This window comes from Cyprinus carpio, chromosome A7, assembly GCF_018340385.1.
Source record: "Cyprinus carpio isolate SPL01 chromosome A7, ASM1834038v1, whole genome shotgun sequence".
In the NCBI taxonomy this organism is placed as follows: Eukaryota; Metazoa; Chordata; class Actinopteri; order Cypriniformes; family Cyprinidae; genus Cyprinus; species Cyprinus carpio.
In genome coordinates, this window is record NC_056578.1 from 38,221,129 (window position 1) to 38,246,988 (window position 25,860).

General features: G+C 36.3%; 1 protein-coding gene across 8 annotated transcripts in view; it reads left to right on the forward strand.

Moving 5' to 3' along the window:
- Window positions 1-25,860, forward strand: part of nfat5b (nuclear factor of activated T cells 5b) — a 37,156-nt gene that overhangs the window by 3,914 nt on the left and 7,382 nt on the right. For 2 of the 8 annotated variants that reach the window (XM_042761083.1, XM_042761082.1), the window contains exons 2-5: window positions 14,100-14,225; window positions 23,345-23,903; window positions 25,222-25,408; window positions 25,576-25,766. In XM_042761083.1, the coding sequence (XP_042617017.1) occupies window positions 14,100-14,225; window positions 23,345-23,903; window positions 25,222-25,408; window positions 25,576-25,766 (1,063 nt within the window). Of the gene's footprint in view, window positions 1-10,848; window positions 10,977-14,099; window positions 14,226-14,366; window positions 15,392-22,704; window positions 23,904-25,221; window positions 25,409-25,575; window positions 25,767-25,860 lie in introns of those variants that run through there. The other 6 variants (XM_042761088.1, XM_042761085.1, XM_042761086.1 and 3 more) reach the window with 6 other exon arrangements.

Below are 25,860 nucleotides of genomic sequence, written 5' to 3' on the forward strand. Positions count from 1 at the left end.
TTTATTTTATTTATTTATATATATATATATACTTTAATATATATATATATATATATATCTCATATATATATATATATATATATATATATTATATATATATATATATATAGATATATATATAATTTTTTTTTTCAGGCCTGTAAATCACAGTCTTTAAATTTTATGATATTTCTAGGTTTTCCATGATCGTTAGATCATCGTGATCACCTTTCTAAATAGTCTTGTAGTGTGACATCAGTAATTCCAAATATTTAATGTAGTCTCTCAGTTATAAGGTCATGAAACTGCTTGTGGAGTGTACAAGCATTAGAAATGAAGTATAGCAGTATTGGCATGAAAGTTAAAAAAGTGGAAGGGGATTTTAGGAAACAGGCAATCTGCCTAATGAGCTTATTTAAAGAAGTGGGTAGATTAGGCCTTTTCTCATGGATCGGGCCAGTTTTGTTCTGTCATTTAACATGCTCACTCTTTCAGTGTTCTTGTCTCTCTCTGACATCTGCAGTTGACCTTTTCACATTGTTGTTTCCACTTCCGCGTCCCTGCTGCGTGGATGTCTTAGAGTGGACTGGCTAATGAGCTCTTGGGGGACGACAGTGATGATGAGATGGAGCTTAGCATATGGCTGCGCGTTCCATGAAGGATGGCAAAACGCCCTGGAGATGTGGCTCGTGAATTTATTTTTAGCGAGCTGTTGTTTGGTATATGAGCGGAGGGGGCACTGCTTTGAAAACACATTGTCCAGCTTGAGTGGCTGTGTGACGTGGAATTGGTTTCCAGCCAACAGTCTGATTATTTCCATGCAGCTGATCACTGTTTTCTATTGGGGCAAATCCTGTTTTCATTCACTGGTTTAGCTCCCTACGTTTCCTACATATATGCCATAGAGTCAATGACATAGATCTTACAGAGGTCTCACTTGCAGTTTAGAACATTTTTTAGGAATTTGATTCATTTTTTAATCATTTCAGTTGGAGTAGATACTGTATGTTTGGAATGGCAAATATACTTCAGTTGCTTTGTCAACACAAGAAACTCTATCTCTGTTCCAAAACCTCTTGAGCTGTAAAATAGCATTTTAAGGTAAAGTGTCAGTAAAAATGATTTACTTTTACTACAGTAATGCTACAGTATTTTTTTTTTTCAGTACAAATATCTAAACATTATTAAAGCAACATACATTAACTTGCAATCCAAAAGTATGTTAAATATTGTGTCTGGATTTCTGAAAAACTTATCAAATTTAACTGAATTTATGATAAAAAATCTGTCAGTGGGGTAAGTAAGTGTATGTTGATTTAAGAATGTTTAGATACTGGAAAAGAAGACAGAAATACCAAGCTAGAAAATCTCATATGATAGAAGTAAACTGAATTATAATTGTCTATTTTACCCTGTATTTGCATGTGCAATGTATTTATGTTCTTATTAGAAATCACGTTGTTAAAGGGATACTCCACCCCAAAATGAAAATTTTGTCAATCATTTACCCCCATGTCGTTCCAAACCCTGTAAAAGCTTTGTTCGTCTTCGGAACACAATTTAAGATATTTTGACCACAAGGATACGCTGTTTTCTTTCAAATCAAAGCTAAATACACGTAGAGACAGCGCATCCTTGTGGCTCGGATGATACAGAAGAGCATACACAACATATGGTGAAATGGAGAGACACAGAGGAGACTGCTGACAAAGGAATTGTTGAATAAAGTCATTATTTTTGTTTTCTTCGCTTACAAAAAGTGTTTCCGTCACTTCATATAACCCAGATTGCACGTCTGATGGCAGATGGAGTATTCTGATGACGACTTTCATACCTTTTATGGACCTTGACACTGTTATTTACTTGGCAGTTTATGGGACAGTCACAGGCCTCCCGGTTAAAATCCAAAATATCTTAAATTGTGTTCCGAAGACGAACGGAGCTTTTACGGGTTTGGAACGACATGGGAGTAAGTGATTAATGACAACAGTTTCATTTTGGGGTGGAGTATCCCTTTAACTTAGCTGAATGTTACTGGATTCAAATGGATTGATCAAATGTCTCTCTTGTGCTTTATGTCAGAGCTTCTGTTCCAATTCAGTCACTTATAAAGTTCTGTTTCAGTTGCTGTCTGTATAGACAGAAGAGAGCAAGTTTACCGGGTTTTGAGACAGAGCTTGTCTTCTTATTTTTGTTTTTTATTGGTTATTTATTTTTCATGATTATACTCTCCAGATCCAGTCCATGTTTTCTGAACAAACAAAATACGAAGTCCCATGCAGAACAAAATCAGGCCTGAGCGGTTTGGCCGTAACTCACAGTTTGCTGAAATGTACAAGTCAACATCACAAGTGCTACCAGACTAAATTGGTCATTGTGTGTGCTATAATGAGCTTACCTGTTAAGAAACTGGTTTAATTCTTGCTAGTTTTGTATGCATTGTTTAAAGTTGTTGGTAAATAGCTCCACATGTAAAGTGATTTTAGGAATAGTTCATCCAAAAATGGAAATATGCTGAAAATGTATTCACCCTCAGCCCATCCAAGATGAAGAGTTTGTTTTTCATCAGAACTGATTTGGAGAAATGTAGCATTACATCTTGCTCAGCAATGGATCCTCTGCAGAATGAGAGTCCAAACAGCTGATAAAAACATCACAATAATACACAACGTTTTCACTGGAGGAGGCGTTATTATAGATTATGGATGCATGTTTTGGCCAGAAGGGATGGTTTTAAAGTTGAAACGCCTTTTAGCATTTCACAAAAAAAGTTAATGATTAAAATGTGTGCTCTCACATGCATTCCAGGTGTAAATTTAAAATACTCATTAATTTATTAATTCACCATTTTCAAGAAAGGGTTTTCAAAACATTTTGAAACCAACATAAATATAAAGAGTGTATTTCTAAAAAACTTAAATGTAGAGATATTCTTAGGATAATATGATAACTGATAATATGGTCAAAAACCAAATTGTTGTGACACTTTCTTCTGACATTTCAGTGAAATACTGTGGAAACACATAACATGCCTAACAAACCTGACAATTGTATAATATGTGACTTCTTTTGCCTTAAAGTTGGCTGATTTGATGTGTGAAAAAACATATTTTCGCAGTTTGTATCAGGCGTATATGAAAAGTGCCTGGAACTCTTGAACTCTGATCTCTTGTCTATGTTGCCCTAAACCAAGAAACATTTTGAGGCCACAAACCCTGTGTTAAATATGCAGGAAGTTAATCAAAGATCCAAGGAGTAGGATTTCAATCGGCTGATGAGAAACACTCAGGTTACAGGATCGACTTTCTTCTTAAACCCAGAACCGTTTCATCCAGCACTTGGGCGACATGTTTCCCGCTGGACAGTAGGGTCTGGCAGCCTAAAGCTGGATCCAGATTTGGGAGAGTGGGTGTGCTTTAAAAGGGTTTTCACTTAAGCCACACACCATGCGTCACTCTGTCACACACAACTCTTGGTCAAAGTTCAAAAGCTTTGTCACCAACACATAATCCATGATTTTTATCTCCAGTCACAGTTGTGACGGTGTCTGGGGTTGAAGAGAGGTGGGCAGAGCAGTTGCATAATTTCAGTTTCCTGTGTTTTCATTCCTGCTCAGTGACTCACCTCTGTATCTCCCCATGCGGCAGAACACCACGCCACGCATAAGAGTTTGTTCAGATTCCAGCCCACTCCTGACACTAGACAGACTTGACAGGCAAATGCTTGTTGTATGGCATGAAATTTTGAGGTGTTGCGTCATATTGCTAAAGCTCTTATACTGAAGTCATCACAAAGAAAAGTTGCAACCAATGAAATGTTTACATAAAGAAATGGGAAAACAGCTTTTGGGGAAAATATTAAAATGATGAAAACATGAAATGTAGAGTCCAGACGTCAATCTTTTTGAACACTGATCAACAGGTGGTGGACCAAAATTTTGAAGACCACCTAAAACAAATTTTTTAGCACTTCTGGTTCCAGCATCCTGCGTCAGTTAGTTTTTGGTTAAATGCCTGAAATAAGTTAAGCTCAAGATATTTTCACCTTTTATTCAATGAAAATACATCGGTAAAACCCCCTTTTTAGTTCAATCATTTTTATAATATGTGTTTAGAGATGTTGTTGGGGCCATTAAATGTCATCATGTTGAACAGATAAACTCATCCACTCACTAGTCTGCTTTCACAGCCTCATTGTGTTTACAGTCGTGCTCTTGCAAACTATTCTAACTCAAACTTCCAAGGAAAATGTTTTATATAAAGCTTAATGGTGGTGATGTTGAAGGCATGTGACTGTGGTGAAGTTTGTTCATAGGCTACTTTTTGCTTTTTACTTCTGGCGATTGTGTTTAGGCTTCAGAATTCATAAAGGCATAAAGTATATTGATGAACAAAACATGTAAGAAACATACATGCATAATGTTGGCATAAGCATAATGTTTGAGCTTATTTTCTGCAATAATCCAAAAGCCAATGAAAAAATCCTGTTGAGTTTTTGTCAAGTGCACCAGAGTGATGTTAACTTTTGGGCTGGCCTCCATAAATACATCATTAATTTATAAGACTATTACAATTTTTTTGTAGTGTAAAAATAATCCTTAAAGCAACACTATGTAACTTTTTGTGTGTTCAAAATTTGCTAAATATATATAATGAGCGAGTACATCATAAACTAATCTACCAAACCGCCCTTTTGTCTTTTCCCAAATCACTACGGAACAGTCATAATAAGTGATTATTTTTGGACTATTGTAGCCTGTTCTGGTCGTCACCACTGCGGAGTAACACATACCTGCGTGAATCGCCAAAGACATAAACTTGGAGAAGTGGGATGTGTGCAGTTCTGGTTAATAATCGCTAGAGCTCCAAAATTTACATAGTGTTGCTTTAATATTCTCACAGTGTTGTTTTTCTTTTTTTTTTTTTTTTTTATTTTGATTTTGTTTTTTTTTTTTTGTTTGTTTGTTTATTGTTTGTGTTTTTGTTATTTTTTTTTTATTATTTTAGGTTTGTTTAGTTTTGTTTTGTGGTTGTGGACTTTCAATTCCCTTTAACGTCAAACAGTTCATTGTGTTATTTATCAAACCAGTGTCAGTTTATTATTTTGAAATTGTGGGATATTTTAATTTTGTTTTTCTGCTAACCTCGACTCTTACCCAGGTGCATTGCTGTGATAATAGAGGAGTTCTCCTTGTCCATGTCTAATGAATCAGCAGACACTTTGCAGCCTTAATTAGATTGCCAGCCGAATCCTCTTATGTTATTAAAGTTCTCAAGGTGTGGATTTAGTCTGACTGAGTCCGAAGGACAAACGCACAGAGCTGAGGACTCTCTCAGTTGACATGTTGGAACAGTGGGGTCCAAATATCTGAGACCGCAATGCATATCTGGGAATTTTTGGAGGTGGAAAATAAAAGTGTTTTGGAAAGCAAAACCATAGTTTTAGGATATTTGGAGAAAAAAAAAAGAAAGACATCCAAATGAAGAAATATGTAAAAATCTGCACCGTTTATGGGTCCATAATTTCCATCTGTGCACTCACATTTCAATTTTGAACATTTGTAGTTTTGCATGTAGCTATGATGTAGATGGTTGCATCTTAGTACTTGGTAATGGCTGTTAATGTGCATCTCTTAGATGGCTTTCTCTATTGCTTTGCAAATGTGGATGTGTTTTATATGGGTTTCTTAGTTTGGTTGTGGTTTTGATTTGTTTGTGTGGGTGTGTCACTCTTTCAGTGAGGGTTGGATGGCTTTGTGTTTGTTCATGAATTCCTCACTGCGCTGAGGTGCTGCTTTCATCTGAGCCCAATGTAATGTTTTTTTCCCCCTGCTGACCCACCGCAAACGTCATCAGAACGCAAAGAATTATGGGTATGTGCCAGTTTACCTGGGCTGGCATAGCAACAGTGTTCCGCAGAACATAAGATTTGTAATCGTACAAAATGGAGCGGCTAAAGAAAAATCGGCATACCGCCTCCTGAGATGACCATCCTAGAGCGGGCTGTTGCCCAACTTCTACACGAACTAAGTGTTATGTCACCTCATGGTGAATTCACACATTCATGCCCAATGCTGTACAGTGTTAAATTGTACTTTACCTATTTAGTGTGTTTCAAAGAACACTGATTTTGCACAATATACTCCTTTACAGATATAGCAGAATTCCATTCAGTCTTTGTGGTATGGCTAAAAATCATTACATGTGCATTATTTTTGAAAACAATAAACATTTCATTGAATTCATGGGTATATAATTCTCCAAAAGGGCTTGAAACGGTCTGTCGTAGCTTTGACCTCAGTACGAGGTACAGAGAAGGGGTCCAGTCAGGATCAACTCCAACTCGATGTTTGGTCAAAAGGTCACCAAATAAATTGCTATGTAGCCATGTACAACATAGATTAACGTTACGCCTTGGTAAAAAAAAAAATGCTATAACAGTTTTGGCCTAACGTCAAATAATTTGAGTCAAACAAAACAGACTGGTTATTTTGCCCACAACATATTTACAGAGAGTATTGTAACTTATGAAAATGAATACGTTGTGGAATGTTATCGAAGGTAATCTTGAGCTAACGTTATCCATGCCATTCGTCAAACTTTTTGTCACCTCTGAAACATGGCTTATTTTTTCCACGCTGGAAAACGATAAAAGGATATATTCCGTTCTTAAGCTTTACGCCACTTCTATCGTGAGGAACGACCTATTCCAGTTTATAACAGCGTTCCTCCCTCCATGCATAGAAGTCTGGCGCGTTATGTTTGTGCCGCGGTTTCCCAAAATGCTTTGCGTTCACCACTGGGAATACGTCATGATGACGACACATTAGCAATCTCTATTGCATGATAATAGAATTTAAATGTATATGGGTTGCTTTTTTTTGCCAGATATGAGTCCTAGATTATATAGACAGCAACAGACAAAAAGTGGAAACATAGTAAACTTCGTCAACTTCTAATGATAGGAGGTGGCATTATTTTTTCCATCCCTCTAGTCTCTGGGTCTGTAGAAAGCTGGCTGTAACAGCAGAGTTTGGTTTATCTGGCCACACAATTAGGAAAGAGGCTACTGAAAACAATCCTCATTCCCACATTCAGTTAACTCCTCTGCCAATGTCCCTCAGATCCAAAACACCACTGAAAAATACAGTACAAATATAGTATAAAGGTTATTTATTGGCATGCATAGTTCCATGAAGAGCCTTTAACGTCCATGGAACCTTTTCATTGCACAAAAGGTTCAATGAATAAGCCTACATGTAAGAGGAAGGCACGTGGTGGCACGTAGAATGAAACAAACATCCTCCTGACGGCACTCTCTGTTCCTCCACCCTCTCCCAGGTTGGTCTGTAAAATCCCCCTTAATGTCTGCCTCAAGGTTAGGCCATTGTTTAGCCCAGAGCTATTGATGCTATAGTAATGTAGCTGGTTTGATAGTGTTCTTCTGGCTTCTTTTTGGCCATGTATTTCGTCGGCCTTTGATGTTCTCATTATCTATTGCCCTCGAGGGACGGAGGCAAATCCCACCACACTGGTCCAGAGGTTAAATGGATGAAATGGACGCTGGCTGTCTATGTCTTATTGAAGGAGTGTTCACTCTCTCTGATTGGACCCGGGTTAGAGCACAATGTGACATTTGTTTTGTTAACTTTAATAACTTTGCGAATATAGGCTGTTGAATCACTTCCTGTACATTTGTAGATCTCTGCATGCATTTGTGGATCACTCACTGTGCATTTGTGAATAGCTTTCTGTGCATTAGTGGATTTTGAAACATTTCTAGCGTCAAGACGCTGACAATCCACAAATGCGTGGACTCCTCCCACCATCTGCTCAAGCCAATCAGATAACAGCCACACTTCGCTGACCAATCACGTTCTTGGTATAACCAATCACGTTTTTTGCTTAGCGTCTTGATACTAGAAATGTTTCAGAATCCACAAATGTGCGCTACGCTACGATCCACAAATGCAGAGAAAGCCATTCACAAATCCACAAATGCGTGCAGCGATCTACAAATGTACAGGACGAGATTCACAAATGAATGCCAGAATGAATCTGCAAATCTCATTTTATTTATTTGTGAATTTATTTCATGTTTGTGAAACTCTTTACATTTATTTGTGGATCTCCATAATTCAGACCTTCTCAGATGTTGTTTTGCACATGAATTTTTGTCGCAGAATGCAGTGGTTTGACGTTAAGTAGATCTTAATCATAGATTTGTTTCTTACAAACGCACAGCTTTTCACAATACATTAACTGATGGACTGGAGTGGTGTGGATTACTTGTGGATTCTTGTGATGTTTTTGTCAGCTGTTTGGACTCTCATTCTGACGGCACCCATTCACTGCAGAGCATCCATTGGTGAGCAAGTGATGTGATGTGAAAATATATACTTTTAAGACCGTTTACTTCATTTTATCTAAAGGATATGTACAATATTATCTCTCTCTCTATCTGGTTTGGTAGTACTTTAGCTTTAGGGCAGCAACTGTTATTTTGTTTTTTTTCCCTCATATAGAGCAGCACCCTTTTAAATTTGCGTTTACCAGCTACTTAATGCTCAGAATACATGGAGATGAAGGCTGCGCTTTGCTCCTGGTTGCTATGGTGCAGTCGACAGCAGGGTGGAATAGGTAATAAACATTTGTAGAGTGTTATAAATGATTCCCAGCTTAAATCCCTCTTGTCCTTTGAATGGAGCCTTTCACCTTGTAAACCTTCAAAGGCACCGTCTGTATCAGCGGCGCCAGGACCGCTTTTAGCTCACATCCCATTTAAGATATTAAAAAACATTGCTCACCTCTGTTGGCTTGCATTAAAAGCACATTTCTGATTCTGGTTCTGAATAGAATTGTCAGAATTCACTGATTTCAAGAGGCCCTTATGTTTATGTAGTCAATACTTGTGCAAGTTTAAATTTCAGTTTTGTTTTCTTTTATATAAATATCAAATATTATTATATAATTTACATTTATGCATTTAGCAAACACTTTTATGCAAAGTGGAACAAAAGCAATTTGTCAAAGGGCCAGCACTATTTTTAATAAGCCAGGTTTATAGACAACTAGATTATAGGAGATATTAGAAATACATTTAATAAAGAACAATGCATATCTTGGCAAACTTAACTGGCTTGATATTGAATCTTACTGTCAAAACAAGGTCATGCAAATGAAGTGTGTCTGATTCATACAAAGTCTATCGATTCATAAATAATATTCAAGTTTTGTCCTGAATTTTAGTTAGGCAATATTACTGCATACTGAGCAATGTCATTGTGTGCTAATTAATATTCATGAGCACATCATTTCTATATAGTGTCATCACATGCATGATCTGTTTCTGTTTTATCTTGTGATTTGACAGTTCACATTTCTGCTTGACAAGCCTCAAAGCCACTTCACAAAACCTGTTTAGCTAGTTAAATAAAGCAAGGAGATCAAGCCAAAAACCTACAAGAGGAAAAACACGAGGGGCTGAAGGTAGAGGGGGTTACGGGGGGGGCTTGAGGGTCCAACAGCCAAAAACACTGGCATTCACGCGTAACCCAGGGCTAATCAGAGCAAGTGCCAAGAATCTGCAGTAGTGAATGAAAGTGTGAATGAGAGATCTGGATAACTTGCATAATGTGTTTTTTTCCTTTCTTTACTTTTCCCCTTTCCTGCACAGTTAGAATCTGTTAGAGAGCATAGTTTTGACAACTGTGCTAGGCGACTTATTCTTATAAATTGGAAGTCGGCAGCTCCCCCTCCTTAGCGCCAATGGGTTTTTGATTTTTTATATGCTCTCAAGATGGGAAAGTTTCGGTTCGCAATAAAACAAAATCCAAAACTTTTTCTGGACGTGTGGAACCATTTTATGGAATATTTTAAGGAGAAAAACAACTTATGTATTTAAAAAAAAAATTTAATTAATTAATTTCCCCCCATTTTATATTTAGTGTATAATTATGCTTGCCTGGCGTTTTCTTTTTTCTTAATTCAATTAATGTATGGTTGTATGTTGTATGTAGGCTATATGTGTATATGTACTGTATCTATATTATTTATACTGTTTACGTTATTTTTATTTTCTGTCTGACCTAAGATGAACCAAATAAAGCAAAAAAAAAAAAAAAAAAAGTGATTGAGATTCAAACAATTTGCACAATTTTGCCAACAAATATTGAATATATATATATATATATATATATATATATATATATGTATATGATATATATATATATATATATATATATATATATATATATATATATATATATATATATATATATATATATATATATGTATATATATATGTATATGTATATACGTGTGTATACAAAATAAGAAACTATTATAATATTAAAAATTTTAAAAATTGAGTATTTAATAAAAATATTATTTTACAGTACTTACTGTAAAATTGCAATATACATTTTTATGGCTTAGTCTTAATTTGTTCGTTTTTCAGCTTTTATTTTGGTGGAAGATATCTTCTATTGTGTTTACAGCAGCCGATTTATTTGCAGTTGTCAATTCAAGTTTGGGAAGATGGTTGGCACATTATATTAGAGCGGTTACAGCAACATGATATGAATTACAGGGACATTCCAACCAAAACATTTATGAAAAGAGCAACATGGAGATTCTGCTAAATTTCTTCTGTTGTGTTACATGGAAAAAGCAAATCTTCTGGGTTTAGAACAACACAAGGAAGAGTAAACGACTGAACTGTCCCTTTAATTCAGTGCAAGTGTGTTTTGGCTTCAGATCTAGTCTGAACAAGAAAGGAGCTGGAAAGTGAGAAATTGCTTTGTAGAAGCAATGAAATCATAATGTTGACCAAGTTAATGATATTGCTCTTTGTTTTTCTTTTCCCCAGTGAAAGAAAAACTGTGTTTTGGGACATGAACGGCAACCACTGTGTCCTGTTTGTGTGGGAAGAAACTATGCAGCAAAATAGGAATTTTCTCTCTTAAAAATGAGTGGAAACACTTCGAAACAGTCCAGGTACTGATTCTGCAGCCGCAGTCTTAGCGCACAGCACATATTTTCTGTCTATGTGGTTGGCAATCTGTTTACTTGAAGGGCCCTGTGCACACTGCACATGTTCCTGCATGTGCAGACCAGCCTAAGACAGAAATTAGAAATTGTTATGCAGGGAAAGAGCAGGATTTGAGTACTATCATGTCTTATAAGTGATTAATGTATTGCTGTTTTTTTTGCATTAGAAAAACCTATGGAGGTTAATAGGTACCAGATTGAATTACTCAATAGATATGCGTAAAAGCATGCACAATTGAGAGTTGAAGATTCAGAAGCGAATATAGCATTCAATACTATTGATCTGCAAGTTGTTCCTTCATAAGCAACATGCCATGACAGGTCAGGAAAATATCACTATACCTTCACTATCAAATCCATTGAGTTTTCATGGTGAAGCTCCAGAAATGAAATAAGCCTATGTCAAATAGAATGATATAGGCATATCAAAAATGTATGTCGAAGTACTATGGTACTGGCATTTATAAAACATGCTGTGAATTATAAAAGGGAAAAGTGAAGGCACATTAGCGTTTTATTAAAATCCAGACAATGATATTTGGAAAAAGTGATGGTGGTTGCGCAAGAACTGTGATGATTTTGGTCTCAAGGCCTTTAAAATCCACTTTCCTTGGCTTGTTTGAGTTAGAAACAGAGAGTGTCTGTTGATCCCTGTCTCTGTAAACTGTGTTCACGGCCATACCGAGAATTTGCCTTTACCTGCCCCCATGTTTGCCTCTATTTCAGGCCATATAAGAGATGAATTTGTTCTCTGAATTTAATAAGACCTCTAAACACACCAGTGCTTTTCACACTTTATTTTGTGTAGGACTGTTTAAAATCTTTTTTATATTATGCATGCATATAGAAAGAGTGTGAACATATGCGAACATCCTCTGATCTGGAAAGTACGTTCATTTAAGTTTTTCCATCTACTGTATGTGCAAAGACTGCTATAAGTTAAACTGTACTGTTGTTCTACTGTACAAACATGCTTGCTTTGTTGGGGTGGTTTAACACGTCAACCTGGTTCAGCCAATAACGTGACTTGGGGGTGTGGCTGCCTGTTTGTCTGAGCAAAGGGAGATTGAGGGAATTGTACTTGTGTTTGGGAAACCTGTTTGCAAGCCATTATGTTTTGCATTTCCATTCCACTGGTGTTCAGTTGGTCAAACTGCTGCCAATCATTCAGCTGACGTCAAAAGTCTTTCAAACTATTTCAAGTGGACAGAAGACTCATTGATTGTAAACACTGGACAATACCTAGAACAGGGCTTGTGAACCCCTAGAGGTTTGTGAGGGAACTGCAGGGTCGACGAAACTCTAATAATTAATTAAATCGTAACGTTTCAGTGTTCATTTACACACGAGCAGCTCATAATCCAGTGTTTTCAGTGACTCGTTTCAGCTCAGTTCACAGTAAATGCTGTTCCGCAAAAATTCATCTCTGCGATTAATTCATTTAAACGTGAATTAAACAGTCTGTCTAAAAAGGTCTCCCCCCTTTAGAAATGCTTGAAAGTTTTAATTTTTTTAGTGGTGAATTGTAAATTCTGTTTTAAAATGTAATTAGTATTATAATTATCAAATATATATATTTTTAAATACAATTAAAAAATGTAATAATAATCATATTTATTATAATATATTATTATTATATTTGGTCTATCATATATAAATCTTATATATTTTTTATTATTTATTATTATTGAAACTATTATTATTATTATTATTATTATTATTTATATCATATATTATTATTATTTCTCAAATTGACTACATTTCTAAAAACAACAGTGTGAATGTAATGTGGACTGAGACACTATCACAACTAAAAAAGATGTTTGAGTCCAATTTAAAGTCCAACTACAAAGTGAGTGCAAACAATTTTTTTTTTTTAATCTCTGTTCAGTCTTATTCGGTTCTTGTAAAGATTAAACCCAAGTGTGAAAGCCCTTAAAAAGCAACTATTTCTATTGGCATCAAAGTGTGGCATTCTTTTTGCCTGGATGTTTCAGCAGCAGCAGCAATATGTGAGGTTTTCTTATGAGATTAAATGTTTAATACATCGCAGTTCAAATTACAATTTCAATATATAACAAAATAATAACAATATACCGTGCAGCCTCATACTATAAATCAATCACTTAAAAATTATAAATAAAAACAATTCAAATGAAACACTCATGTCATGTGTTCACAAAAGTTTGGAAATCCTTGACCTGTAACATTCAGACTGCACAACCTGATCAGATAGTTTTTGTATCTTTCACAGCCTCATTTTCATTCACGTTTAATTAAATATGGCATCAGCTCTCACTTAGGTTAAAATTTTCTCAATTCGCCCCGCCATTGGCAGGTGTGACAAATAATCTCCGAGACCACAAATTTGTGAGAGACGGTCTGTTCTGAAACATTATAATCTCGTTCAGACCCAGTGATAAATGACAAGGTACAGAATGAAGGATTTGAGGAGCTTGTCTCTGGACAGATGGGCAACGGTTATTTTCATTTATTTATATATATATATATTTTTTATGTGTGTGTGTGTGTGTGTTGTGTGTTTTTAGTTGTTTGTTTGTCTTCAGTGGTGGGATGATTGTGTGTTTTCTTAAATCCCTCGGCCCCTTGTTTTCAAAGTTAAGTTTCAAAGTTCAAATTACTCATCAGAATGGAGAACAAGGATTGAAGGCATTGTGTTCTTGTTCTGTTAAAATAACCCACTACAATCACAGAGCGGCGACTAAGGCCTCTGGCATGCCATAAATGGCATTTATCACTTACTATTGATATGAAATAAGCAGTCAGGACTTTTTCCGTGTTGATGGCCAGGCCGTGTGGGGTTCAGAAAGACACTGTATACCTGGAATTGGACTGACAGATGTAGACGACTTTTATGGTCATGGAAAAGTACTGAAATGAATGTTGTGCTGATTATCACCCCTGCCTGACGATAATCCACTTGAAATGAGATATTGTAAAATTCACTGCATATATCAGTTGCCACAAAGAAATCTGTGCAAGGCTATTTTGACTTGCTGCTTTTTACCGTCTGAGACATAATGGATTTCTCTGTCTGATTCCCTCTAGAATCAGTATATGATCTTCTCCCGAAAGAGCTGCAGCTGCCGTCTTCTAGAGAGCAGAACGCAGCCGCTATGAGTCAAAAAAGTGGTGGAGAGGCAGGACCTCCGCCATCGACAGCTGTTGCCGCAGGTAAGCTTTGCTTTCATCTTTTAAACCATCTTTTCTCTCAGATGCTGAAGACTGGAGCTAAGACCTGCAGCCACAAATGTGCAACCACATTTTCTGTGGTTAATTAATTTGGTTCATGAAAAATGGTCTTTTATATGACAGGTGGTTTGAGGGGAGGGCTTGGTGACGTCAGAGGAAAGTCGTTTCAGAGGTGGAGCAAGTTTTTGATAAAAGATTACAGACAACTAACATTTCTTTCTTTGGAGTAATGTGCACTGATGAAATGTTTATAGTAAGACCAGGAATGTGCATGAAGATGTAAACACGGACATTTAAGCACAGATAGCTGTTTTAATGGTAAATATTACAATAAAACTCTAATTAGGAAACTCTATCTGATTGCATTTAGATTGGTTTGTTGTCTATATATAATGTTGTTCTTTTTGTGAATGTTGGACCTTGCTAAAAAAAAAAAAAAACAACATTAAAAAAAATATTTTATGAAAAGAAAAAAAGATATTTCAGAGAAAACAAAAGGTTTATCGGGGCATCAGAGTAGAAACATTTTTTGCAAATAGTAATTAAATATAAATTTTTAAATTACATTTACATTTTTTTACTTTGTATTTAACACACTGTGATAAATTAAATAATAATGATAATAATAATAATAAACACTCAAAAATGAAATTTTACTGTATGAAATTCCATTTGGCCTTCCAGCATCGCTCTAGTTTTATGAATGAACATAACTGGCTCGATGCCACTAGGTCCTAAATTTCCAAAAAAAAAACTAAATAAGAAAAGCTGTTTGGTATAAAAATCCAATGGGAAAAGTCGACATATACAAAAACAAAATGTATTCTCAAAACTTCTATATGCAAAACATATTCTGAGAAATGCATGCATTGCCAGTTACTGAAGTTCTTCCTGACTTGCATTGAACAGTGAGGAAAGACACTGTCCACAGTGAACACACTCCTCAGAACTTTTCTTTTGAGTTCCTATTTGTACATTCAAAATGCAATTCACTTTAGTTTCTTTTACTCTGCCCCTTTATCAAAGTGCCCAGGTTTAGGGTGAGTTTCTGTAAACCAGAAGTCTGTTGCCTTTGGACATCTGTACCTAACTGCAGCCAAATGCATCCCTCTGACGAGGCAGGACATGCTGGCTGCAGCTGAAGGAAGGTGACGTATTTTCCAGCTTAAATGAATTTCATTGTGGGATTTTTAGGTTTCACTGCAAATTGGACTTGCTGCTTCTGGCTATTTTCTCTTCCAGTTTAATTAATATTTTATTTGTGTACATGTTTTGTTGTTTATTTGTGAATATGTTCTTAGCAATCAGACTTGTGATCTGGTATTTGTTATTTGTTTGACCTATTGTTTGGCATTTGTTTATCTTTGTTTGCTTGTTGTTTTGTGTTATTGTTTTTTTTCTTTTTATTTCATTGTGTTGATTGTTTTAGGGTTTTTTTTTTCTAAATTTTGTTTTGTTTTACATTGTTTTGTATCTACTATTTTGTTTTGTGAAGGACAACTCTTTTTTGACACATTCTTGTCCCTTCAAATATTGTCTTCCCGCTGTGTTGAGTGCAAATATTTTGGGTTCACCTGTATCATCGTCTTGTCTCTAATCCTAGTCTTTTATTACCTTTATTATCTTCTCTTTTACACTGAATAATAGCTAAACATACATGCAAAGTATTGTTCCTTTCTTAAGATTACCTTTCATGTGTTTTTTTTTAAATATACTTCCAGAAAATAATTGGCCAATAAATATTTTTTTAAGTTTTAATGCTAGGCAACAATTCATAGTTTGGAATACTTAAGATTGTTTCTGTTTTTTAAAGAAGTCTTTTCAGAAGTTTCAAAAATACAGTAAAAAATAATATTAAAACAACAAACAAACAGCAGTTGAAAGCAGTTGTGCTGATTGTTTTTTTTCAGGATTCTTTCTTAGTATTATCAATGTTGAAAACAGTTTTTTTTTTGAATATTGTTATTTTTTAGTGATATCAAAATGGAACACTTTATTTCCTCTTGTAGAATTTTTATTTCTCCCTCTCTCTCTCTCTCTCTCTCTCTCTCTCTCTCTCTCTCTTTCTTTCTCTCTCTCCCTCTCTCTCTCTTTCTTTCTCTCTCTCCCTCTCTCTCTCTCTTTCTCTTTCTCTCTCTCGCTCTCTCTTTCTTTCTTTCTTTCTTTCTTTCTTTCTTTCTTTCTTTTTTGAATCTTTCCTGCCCCAGACCTTTGAATGGTAGTGTATCACAGTTTTCACAAAAAATATTAAGCAGCAAAAACTGTTTTCAATGTATAATAATCAAAATTGTTTCTTGCAAAATCAGTATATTAGAATAATTCCAGACGGGTCATGTGACACTGAAGTAAAGATGCTAAAAGTTATTTTAAACTGTAATAATGTTTCAAAATATTACAGATTATACTGTATTTTTGATCAAATAAATGTTCAGATTAGTTCTAATGTGACCACGGGTCTTTCTAATATTGAGTCAGGATGACTTACTTCACCAGAATCATGATCATGTTACTATTATTAAAAAAAAAAAAAAAAAAAAAAAAAAAAAATCAGTCAAATTGAATTGAATTTATTTTTCCTCTGAGAAGGAATCAACTGCAAGTATTCTGCTTAATCAATAAAAGTGTAATTCTCTCACTGCTCCCCTGCAGGAATGTGTGTCCTCCATTGGAGAATTCACATTACATTTTAGTTTGGCCACTCGGGGCCCCTGTTGGCTTGTGTTACAGTTTCTATCAATAGTGAAAGCTCTGAGGGCTCAGTATAACACAACACACTCAGGTTGCTGTGTTAAGTTGGCCAATTGCCGAGTAAAGAGTACAGTCCGGTCAAAACCATGCAGGCCAGAATAATGAATCAGAGCGGCTCTTGTACCTCTGACACAGATTGTCCAAAGTTGACTTTACTTTCTGTTATCTAACTATCATCTAATGAATATGAATATTTTGACTCTGTTGTGTTTGTCTGACCTGGATTTTTCCATATTAATGTTCTCAAATTCCTTTCAAAGTTGGTGTGTGGCTGATGATTACATGGGGCAACTTTGGGCATTAGTGCCGTCAACAAGCAACCAGGTGAGACACAAGGCCCACGACTGATCTAAAGTATCCAGGTAGACATTTGTCACCCATTCTCAGTGGGAAAGTGCCCAAGCAACATCTCTCCAAAAAATGTTTACCCAGCAAAATTGTTTAAAAAGTTGCCCCGTGTAGCATCAGCCTTACACCGTCAGTGGTCTTCAAACCCATTGTACATGAAAAGTTGATTTGCAGCCACTTTCAGCCACCTCAAAGAGACAGAAGAGAGAGTTTCAGTGTCTGTATTGTTGCACACCTGCCAAGAGGTTGCAACTTAATACATAATGAAAAACTCTGGCTTTGTAGTCCTCCGCCAGAACAGGTTTTCAATGAATTTCATTAATAATTCTGCACAAACATAGGAGCAGATGACTCAGATGTCGCTGTATCAGATGTCAAACTGGCAAATTGTTTCTCCCTTATCTTTATGAAGTGTTTGTGACAGAGAATGAAAATAAGGATGGAAAAATGATCAGTTTTACAAATATTTAAAAATTTTGGATGCATGTCTGAAAATGCATTTTATGACTCAAAATCAAATGGTTGAAACTCATACAACAAGGAACTGCTGATTTGGTTCAACTGAACAGGAAGCACAATTTCATTATGTTGAATAAATAAATAGAGAATGGTTTGTGGTTGCTATTATTTTCACCTGTTCATGTTGCACAGTATTTCTCAATTGGAAAGATTTCTTCCTGATTTAATTATGTACAGCTTGGGTGACCACACTTCCTGTGCACGCAGGTGTCCTTATGTTTATCATGCCACATTTATCCCGCAGTTTCATCAATCCTATTAAAATAATTCATTTAAACAGACACAACAACAAATCCATATATATATATATATGTATATATAAACAAGAGGCATAAATAGCAAGGAAAGCATAAATAAAGCTTATCAGCTCCATGTGTTGGGATAAATGCTGAAAGTGGATGCAAATCATTCCCTCTGATTCATGAGAGATAATTATTGTTATCGCTGGATGTTAACTAGGTTTTGTTATGGTTGCTTTTGAATCGTTGTTGTTATATGAATCCATTCTGTCTATTCAGGTCTTGTATTTAGACTAGCTGTAGAAAATGAACAATTGTGGATGCATCCTCTACCATTATGATCTGCATATGAGCCATCATGATTTCATGGTAAATGGTGAGGATATTAAAAGGATGGGAAGTCAAAGTCACATTATATAATGCTTTATACTATACAGATTTAAAGCAGTGGGTTATTTATTAAAGCAGCTTCACGTTAATGGACAGGAAAATTACAGTGTTACTGTTGCAAAATGCATCAATTATTAAACAATTTCAGATGCAAAGCAGGTCTACAGAAGATAATAGTGTTGTTATTGAACTCGGTTTATTTCAATTCAATTCATTTTAATAATAATAGTGTTAATGATAAGTTCCTAAATTATATGAAACAAGTTTAATTCAGCAGTAAGAAGTTCAATTCAGTTTCACTGCTGTTCTCATCCAAGAGTGTCAGTGCAGTAAAAATGATAACATTACTGAGGATTAATTGTCTTTTAATCTGATTTCAATCTGATTGCTGTCTTAAAACATGCCTGTCTTTGCTGTATTTGTGCTGTAGATGTATTAAAGTTTAATGTATTCCACCTGAACAAGTAAGAATGTTCAAAACTACACTGTACTTCTAAAAAAAAAATGTTTTCCATGGTTTTGTTTTGTGCATATTTGGCTGCCATATGGTTGACTATGACATTTGTTCAAAATGTAATTTTTATTTATTTATTTATTTTTAAATTTTTTTAAGCATTGTTGTTCCCCTTTGACTGTTTTATTTTCAAATAAATTCCAGTTGGATGCTTAATTTGAAAGATGCAGCAATGAAGTTTTCTCCTGAATTTATTTCAGAATGTTTTTATTCATGATCCTTTCTCCAAAGAATTAAAGAAGTTGCGAAACAATGTTGGTATAATGCTGGTTGTTGCAACAAGGTGTTATTTCCACATATTTGAGCATTTGGAATGGGAAGACTGGACGGGGGAGGACTAGAATGTGGCCAGATTAGCTTAGACCACAGTCATCCAATGTAAACACATGTAAACAGCGCTGTCATCAGACTGATGATGTTTTTATGTAATGTTCTCTTTGTGCAGTTTTTAGAGGTGTAAGTGACCCACAAATCGTTGATGTATATGATTTGCAAGGCAGCATTCAGAATTTAAATTTGTTTTATAAGAAGCTGTCCACATTGTTATTGTCATTCAATCACTCAATATCTCATTCAGATTAGTCTTTCATATTGTGTAGGTTCATAGGAATTTGTTTTCTTTTTTTTCAAACAAAGAATATTATCAAGGGGCCAAGCACCACAGGTAGATAAGTACAGTGGGTATATAAAAGAATCACCTTCTTTAAAATAATCACATTTTGTCATTTTGCAGCCTGAAATGAAGTTGTTTTATCCAGCTTATTTACTCAGTGCAGCTTATAACATCCAAGTGAAAGATATAACAACATGAAAAAACAGAATCACTTGTTGGAAAAAGGATCACCCCCCCCTCCTAAAAATGACTTGTAAACTCAGTCAGGTTTAGCTAATCACCTTCTCAATGGTACACAAACTATTTGACCTTCAACTGTGATGAGCTGTGCTCATTTTGATCAGCTCAGCTTGAAAAGAGCTTTCCTGGAGCATTTCAGTTCTTGGTAGTGCAACTGAAGCAAACAATTCAAAGGCTTTATCAATGGCTATAAGCACAGTGAAGTGTATTATTAAGAAGTGGAAGGTATTTGGCACAACACAGACCCTCCCTGGATCAGGACGTCGCTCCAAACTGGATGAAAGAGCCGGAGGAAGCTGGTCAGTGAGGCGGCCAAGAGGCCTACAGCAACTCTGAAGAAGCTGCAGGAATTTATGACAAAGAAGTGGTCATTGTGTGCATGTGAAAACAATATCACAAATTCTCCACATGTGGCTTGTATGGGAGCGCTGCAAGAAAAAAGCCACTCCTCAAGAAAGGCCACATGCAGTTGCAACTGAGCTTTGCCAAAACACACCTTCAGATTCTGAGGCAGATGAGACTAAAATTGAATTATTTGGCCTCAACACCAAACGATATGTCTAACATAAATCCAATACAGCTCACCATCCAAGTAACAGCATTCCTACAGTAAAGCATGGAGGTGGTAGTATTTTCTCTGAAGCAGGGACTGGAGCACTTGTCAGGAAAGAAGGAAATATGGATGGGGCAAAATACCACCAAATTCCTGAGAAAAATCTGATGCCCTTTGGCAGAAAGTTGTCAATGGGAAAAAGGTTTACCTTCCAACATGACAATGACCCAAAGCACACAGCAAAACTGAGCACTCAGTGGTTGAAGGAGAAAAAGATGAATGTCCTTGCATGGCCTCGTCAGAGCCCAGACTAAAACTCGCACACAGCAAAACTGAGCATGACTTGAAGTCACTAAAACTCCACCAACGCTCACCATCAGATTTAACTGAACTTGAGCAGTTCTGCAAAGAAGAGTGGGGAGTGGGGTGGGGAATATGTGTTTGAGGTTTTTTGAAATAAATCCAAACAGACTAAAGGCTGTAATTAAAGCAAAAAGGTGGTTCAACAAAATACTGACACAAGGGGGTGATCCTTTTTGCCAACTCAGTGATTCTGTTTTTTTTTCTTTGATATGTTGGTTTTATATCATTCACTTGGACGTTATAAGTTGCACTGAGTAAATACACCTGGATAAAACAAAAACTGTATCTGTCTTTATTTCAGGCTGCAAAGGAACAAAATGTGATTATTTTATACCCACTGCATGTTACATTTCCCATACATCTGCCTGAGTTTTGGTCATGTATGTTTTTTTTTTTTTTGGCATGTTAGGACTCTTTAGCTCTTTAGCACTGTGTTCTGAAAGTATTTAAAAGGTTTGGTGACAGCACCACCTATTTTTTTTTTTTAAAAAAGCTTTTCGACAATTTAAAGTAAAAATGAGGAATCTAACAATAACAGTTTTTCCACGGTCAGCCATAATTTCTCGCCAATTGTTTTTGTAAAATATTGTAAATATTTTTCAGCACTTTCTTGCATCAGGAGATGCACCGTCAGCACTATGTTGTGAGGATCTCGGAGTTGTTTTGGGACAGTTCCATCTGTGATCACATTTATGCTACTCCTTCAAATCCTAGTAAATCCTATACCAGTTTTTCCATGGTCAGCCATATTGCTTTGCCAATTTTGTTGTAAAATATTGCACAACCTTCTCTAAAGTAAAGTTTTGAGGAGCTCTGAGTTATTTCGGGACAGCGCCACCTAGTGATCACCCATTTCGCTAGTCCTACGAATTCTAAAATTCCAATCCAGTCCTTATTAAATATGAGGATCTTCAGATTAAACAAAATATATCTACTTTTAATTTTAATATTTTTTCTGTATTCAAACTAACTGGCTGTAGCAGCGACAGCATTTCATCTCAGTATGTCTCATTAGGCAGCTGTCAGAGTTGTGGCAGTGCGGTTTGGTTTAAGGTCACAGGTTAAAACCACCCATGATGCAACTCATGAACCATCCTAGTTTTGCAGTGTACATCAGATCCTTTTGGTGCTTGGCCCCAAAGCACTTCGATTTATTTCATCCGAGCTCATTGTCATACACTAAAACAGATTTGATGTTAAAGAATTGTCGCTGTATATTCACTGTAAAAGGGATAGTTCACCCAAAAATGAAAATTCTGTCATCATTTACTCACCCTCATTTCATTCCAAATCCATAAGACTTTCATTTGTGTCTGAAACACAGTTTTTAAAGATATTTTCCCATCTTCATTGAAAGTCCACACAACCAAAACTTTGATGCGTCAAAAAGTGCATAAAGAGATTGTAAAGATATGAGTCAAGTGGCTTAATCCAAGTCTTTGGATGAAACATGCTCGCTTTATGACAGGTTTATCCTTTTATTCACTTTATTCACATACACATAGCTCATCAAATAAATATTATTACCTTTTAGAAGCGTCAAAGTTTTGGTTGTGTAGGCTTTCATGGAAAACAAAATGTTTTTTGAGCGACATGAGGGTGAGTAAATTATGATTTTTTTTGGGTTATGATTATGATTTTATTTTCAATAAACTGTTTTCAAATTATTTTCATTCTCAAATATGCAAAACAAACAAAAATATTGAAATGGTCTCGTACATTATGCCACGGGCAGGCTTTATGTACTTTCTTTAAATCTGCTGTGTAGGAATGCTTTACCTCCTCCCTTTTTGTGGATGGTGTGTAGCCATTCATGGTGAATGCCATTAGATGCACCAAAAACAAACAAATACAATTGAACAAAGCCTTCTTCATTTTAATATATTTTAATGGTCAGCTTTTATTACTCATTGGTTGTCTCATTTTCATTCCAGGAATTTCTCTCTGAAGCAGGGAGTGTCTGCATACAAAATGCTCTGCAGTTTTCTGCTTCATAGGTCAGACACTGGTTTATGTTGTTTCTGTGGCTATGCTCACTCCCATCAAAATTTGTGCAAATTTGTTTAAGAATTTGCTTGCATCATTTGACACATCTGGATGAGAGATGTAGACCCTCAACTGGAATAAATATTGAAACATATGCCATGTAACAATTTTTGAGGGTTATATGCAAGAGCTCATTTACTGTAGATTTCCAATGTATGCTTAAATAAAACCCAAGACATGAGAGGATATTATGGCTAGCGGGCTGTGCGTAATGTCTTGGAGAGTGATGTCATGCCCTGCTCTGCAGTAACTCTACATGAAATGCTTGTTTTTCTTTTTTCACAGATGTTATTCAGCATGATCATTTTGCTCCCGTTGTATGCTGATTTATTTCCACAGCATTTCAACTGCTTTTTGTCATTTGCCCTAATGATAGATAATGCTCTGTGAAAGATTAAAAACAGGAACTATTGGAAAGAAAAGATAAAATGCAATCATGAGAAATGTCTTGACTTGACTGGGACTGTTGGCTCATGTTGATACCTTGTCTATGCCTTTATTCACTGATTCTGATTGTACACACTACAGATGGCTCGTCCGCCTCTTCTGCTATGAGCATGGGAAGTCCTCGCAGTGCTTTTTCCACCTCTTCCACCTCAGCTTCAGAGCGGATCACCGTGCATGAAAGCAGCACGCCGGGAGATGTTAGCAGTCGAAGAAAAGCCGAGGTTCTGGCTGCGGAAAACAAGCATTCCGGTCGAGAAAAAGGTGGCCAGCAGACCCAGCAGCAGCACCAGATGACACCCTCCAAACGGCCTGTCCTCAACATCTCGCCTCCACCCGAGGACCTGTTCGATGAGAGCAACATTTCCTGCCAAGATGAGCTGCTTCTCGACTCGGAGCAGAGTAACAGCATCTGGATGGAAAACTCAGTGTCCAACTTCAGCATTGTGAGCTCCAGCTCCTACAATGACAACACTGAAGTGCCCCGCAAGGCCCGTAAGTGCACCCCGCGACAGAAGCCCGGGCCAAAGCCAGTCCCTGCTGAAGAAGCCAGTATGGATGTCTTTGATGCAGATAGTGCCAAAGGTCCACACTTTGTGCTCTCGCAACTTGGCCCAGACAGCAAGACCTGTTCCAAAGCCAGGTGAGCTTATTTATTACCATGGTACACTTTGGGCCTAGTAGCATTCATAAAATCTTCGGTGCTTCTTTGTTGGAGATTAGTGTGAAGGAACCAAAATACTGAATCCAATTAAAGGTGTTCCCAGCCACAACATTCACAAAATGTTATTTCCGATTTTTCTCTGACCATTCAAAATGTCCAGTTTTTTTTTTATTTTTTTTTTATAAATTTCTTGGTTATGTGAATGTTAGAGAAAACATTATGGAATGTTCAATTTGATAATTTTGCACACATTACAGGAATGTTACATTTAAAAGTTCTCTGAGCTTTGCACCTCTGAACTAAAATAATTCAGAAAAACGTTCCATAAACAATGTTTAAATTTTGAGAATGTTATTAAAGACTCTATAACATTGAAGGAACGTTCCATTAGCATTACTGAAAGAATGTTTGTTCGTAACTTTGTTGTAAGCGTTCCCAGTAAGTTATGAAAACGTTATTTCTTAATGTTCCATTAATGTTCAAAATGCCCAGTTTTTAAAAAATGTTTACAAAACAAAATGTTCCGTGTTAGCCGGGTCTCACACAGCTCTTTTCTAGAAAATGAAATGTACATACATACATTCTAAATCGCAAATATCTTAAGGACATTTTCTAAATGTCTATTTAGCATCTGACAGGAAACGTCTTAGAGACGTATTGCAGATGAGCAAACACACATCAAATAGATGTTTCTGAGATGTATGTGTGCTATCAAGGAAGGTGACCACAGGCTGACAAGCAAGTTTTCCTTTTATATTCCATGAAAGAAAGTAAAGACTGGAATATACGACATGACTTCTAAAATCTGAAGAGCATCATACAACTTTGGCAACTTTGTAAATGGTTACAGAGAAAAACTAGGCTTCATACACTATATTATACACTACCGAGGACCACACACTAGCAGACATTCAAATTGTTCCTAAACAGTAAAAACTCATGCAGAAACTTTGCTATAGGAGATGCATGACAAATGAAGCCTAAAATCTGGCTCGAAATATCATATGTTTGAGGTGCTCTGACTGGATTAACTGGAATTTTCTGTAAAATCTCTCAACTCTGACTGCTGAAAATCCACAATCTGGCACTGACAGATTCGGTAACATCTTCTGTAACTAATCAGTGCAAAATCTAGGCAAAAATGATGTAGTATAATCTAGCCTCAAATCAAACAGGTCTTGGAATGACGAGAGAGTGAGTAAATGGTGACAGAATTTTTTATTTCTGGATCAATTAAATGTTCATAAACTGCAATTAAAGTAGCTTTCAAGTGATGTTCACCATCTTTGTTTCATAGCTCCGATGGACCACAAGCATCTGGTCTCAAAGGTGGGATACTGTCTTGTCAGTATCCTCAGAAAAGTGAAGGGAAAGAACTGAAGATTGTGGTGCAGCCTGAGACTCAGCACAGAGCGCGTTACCTGACTGAAGGCAGCCGCGGGTCTGTGAAAGACCGAACACAGCAGGGTTTCCCTACTATCAAGGTGGGTTATTTAAACTAAAAGACCCTCCAGCAGGTTTTAGAAGAGTACTACTATACATTTATTTTTGTGAAACCTTTCAGTGCATTTTTAGACAAGTCTTATGGTTCTCATTATTGATAAAAGGATGCATGTTACTCTGTTAACCGCAAGTTTCTTGATCCTCGCAGCTCGAGGGTGTGAAGGAGTCAGTGGTCCTACAGATTTTTGTGGGCAATGATGCTGGACGTGTGAAGCCCCATGGCTTCTACCAGGCTTGCAGAGTTACAGGCCGTAACACAACCGCCTGTAGGGAAGTGGACATCGAAGGCACCACTGTCATCGAAGTGCCTCTGGATCCCAGCAGCAATATGACTCTGGCGTATGTTATAGCATGTCAACTTTTTAAAACTGCATCAGACATTCAGTCTTTTTTTACAGAGGCATCAAATGTGGTTGGAAGAGTTGATATTGAC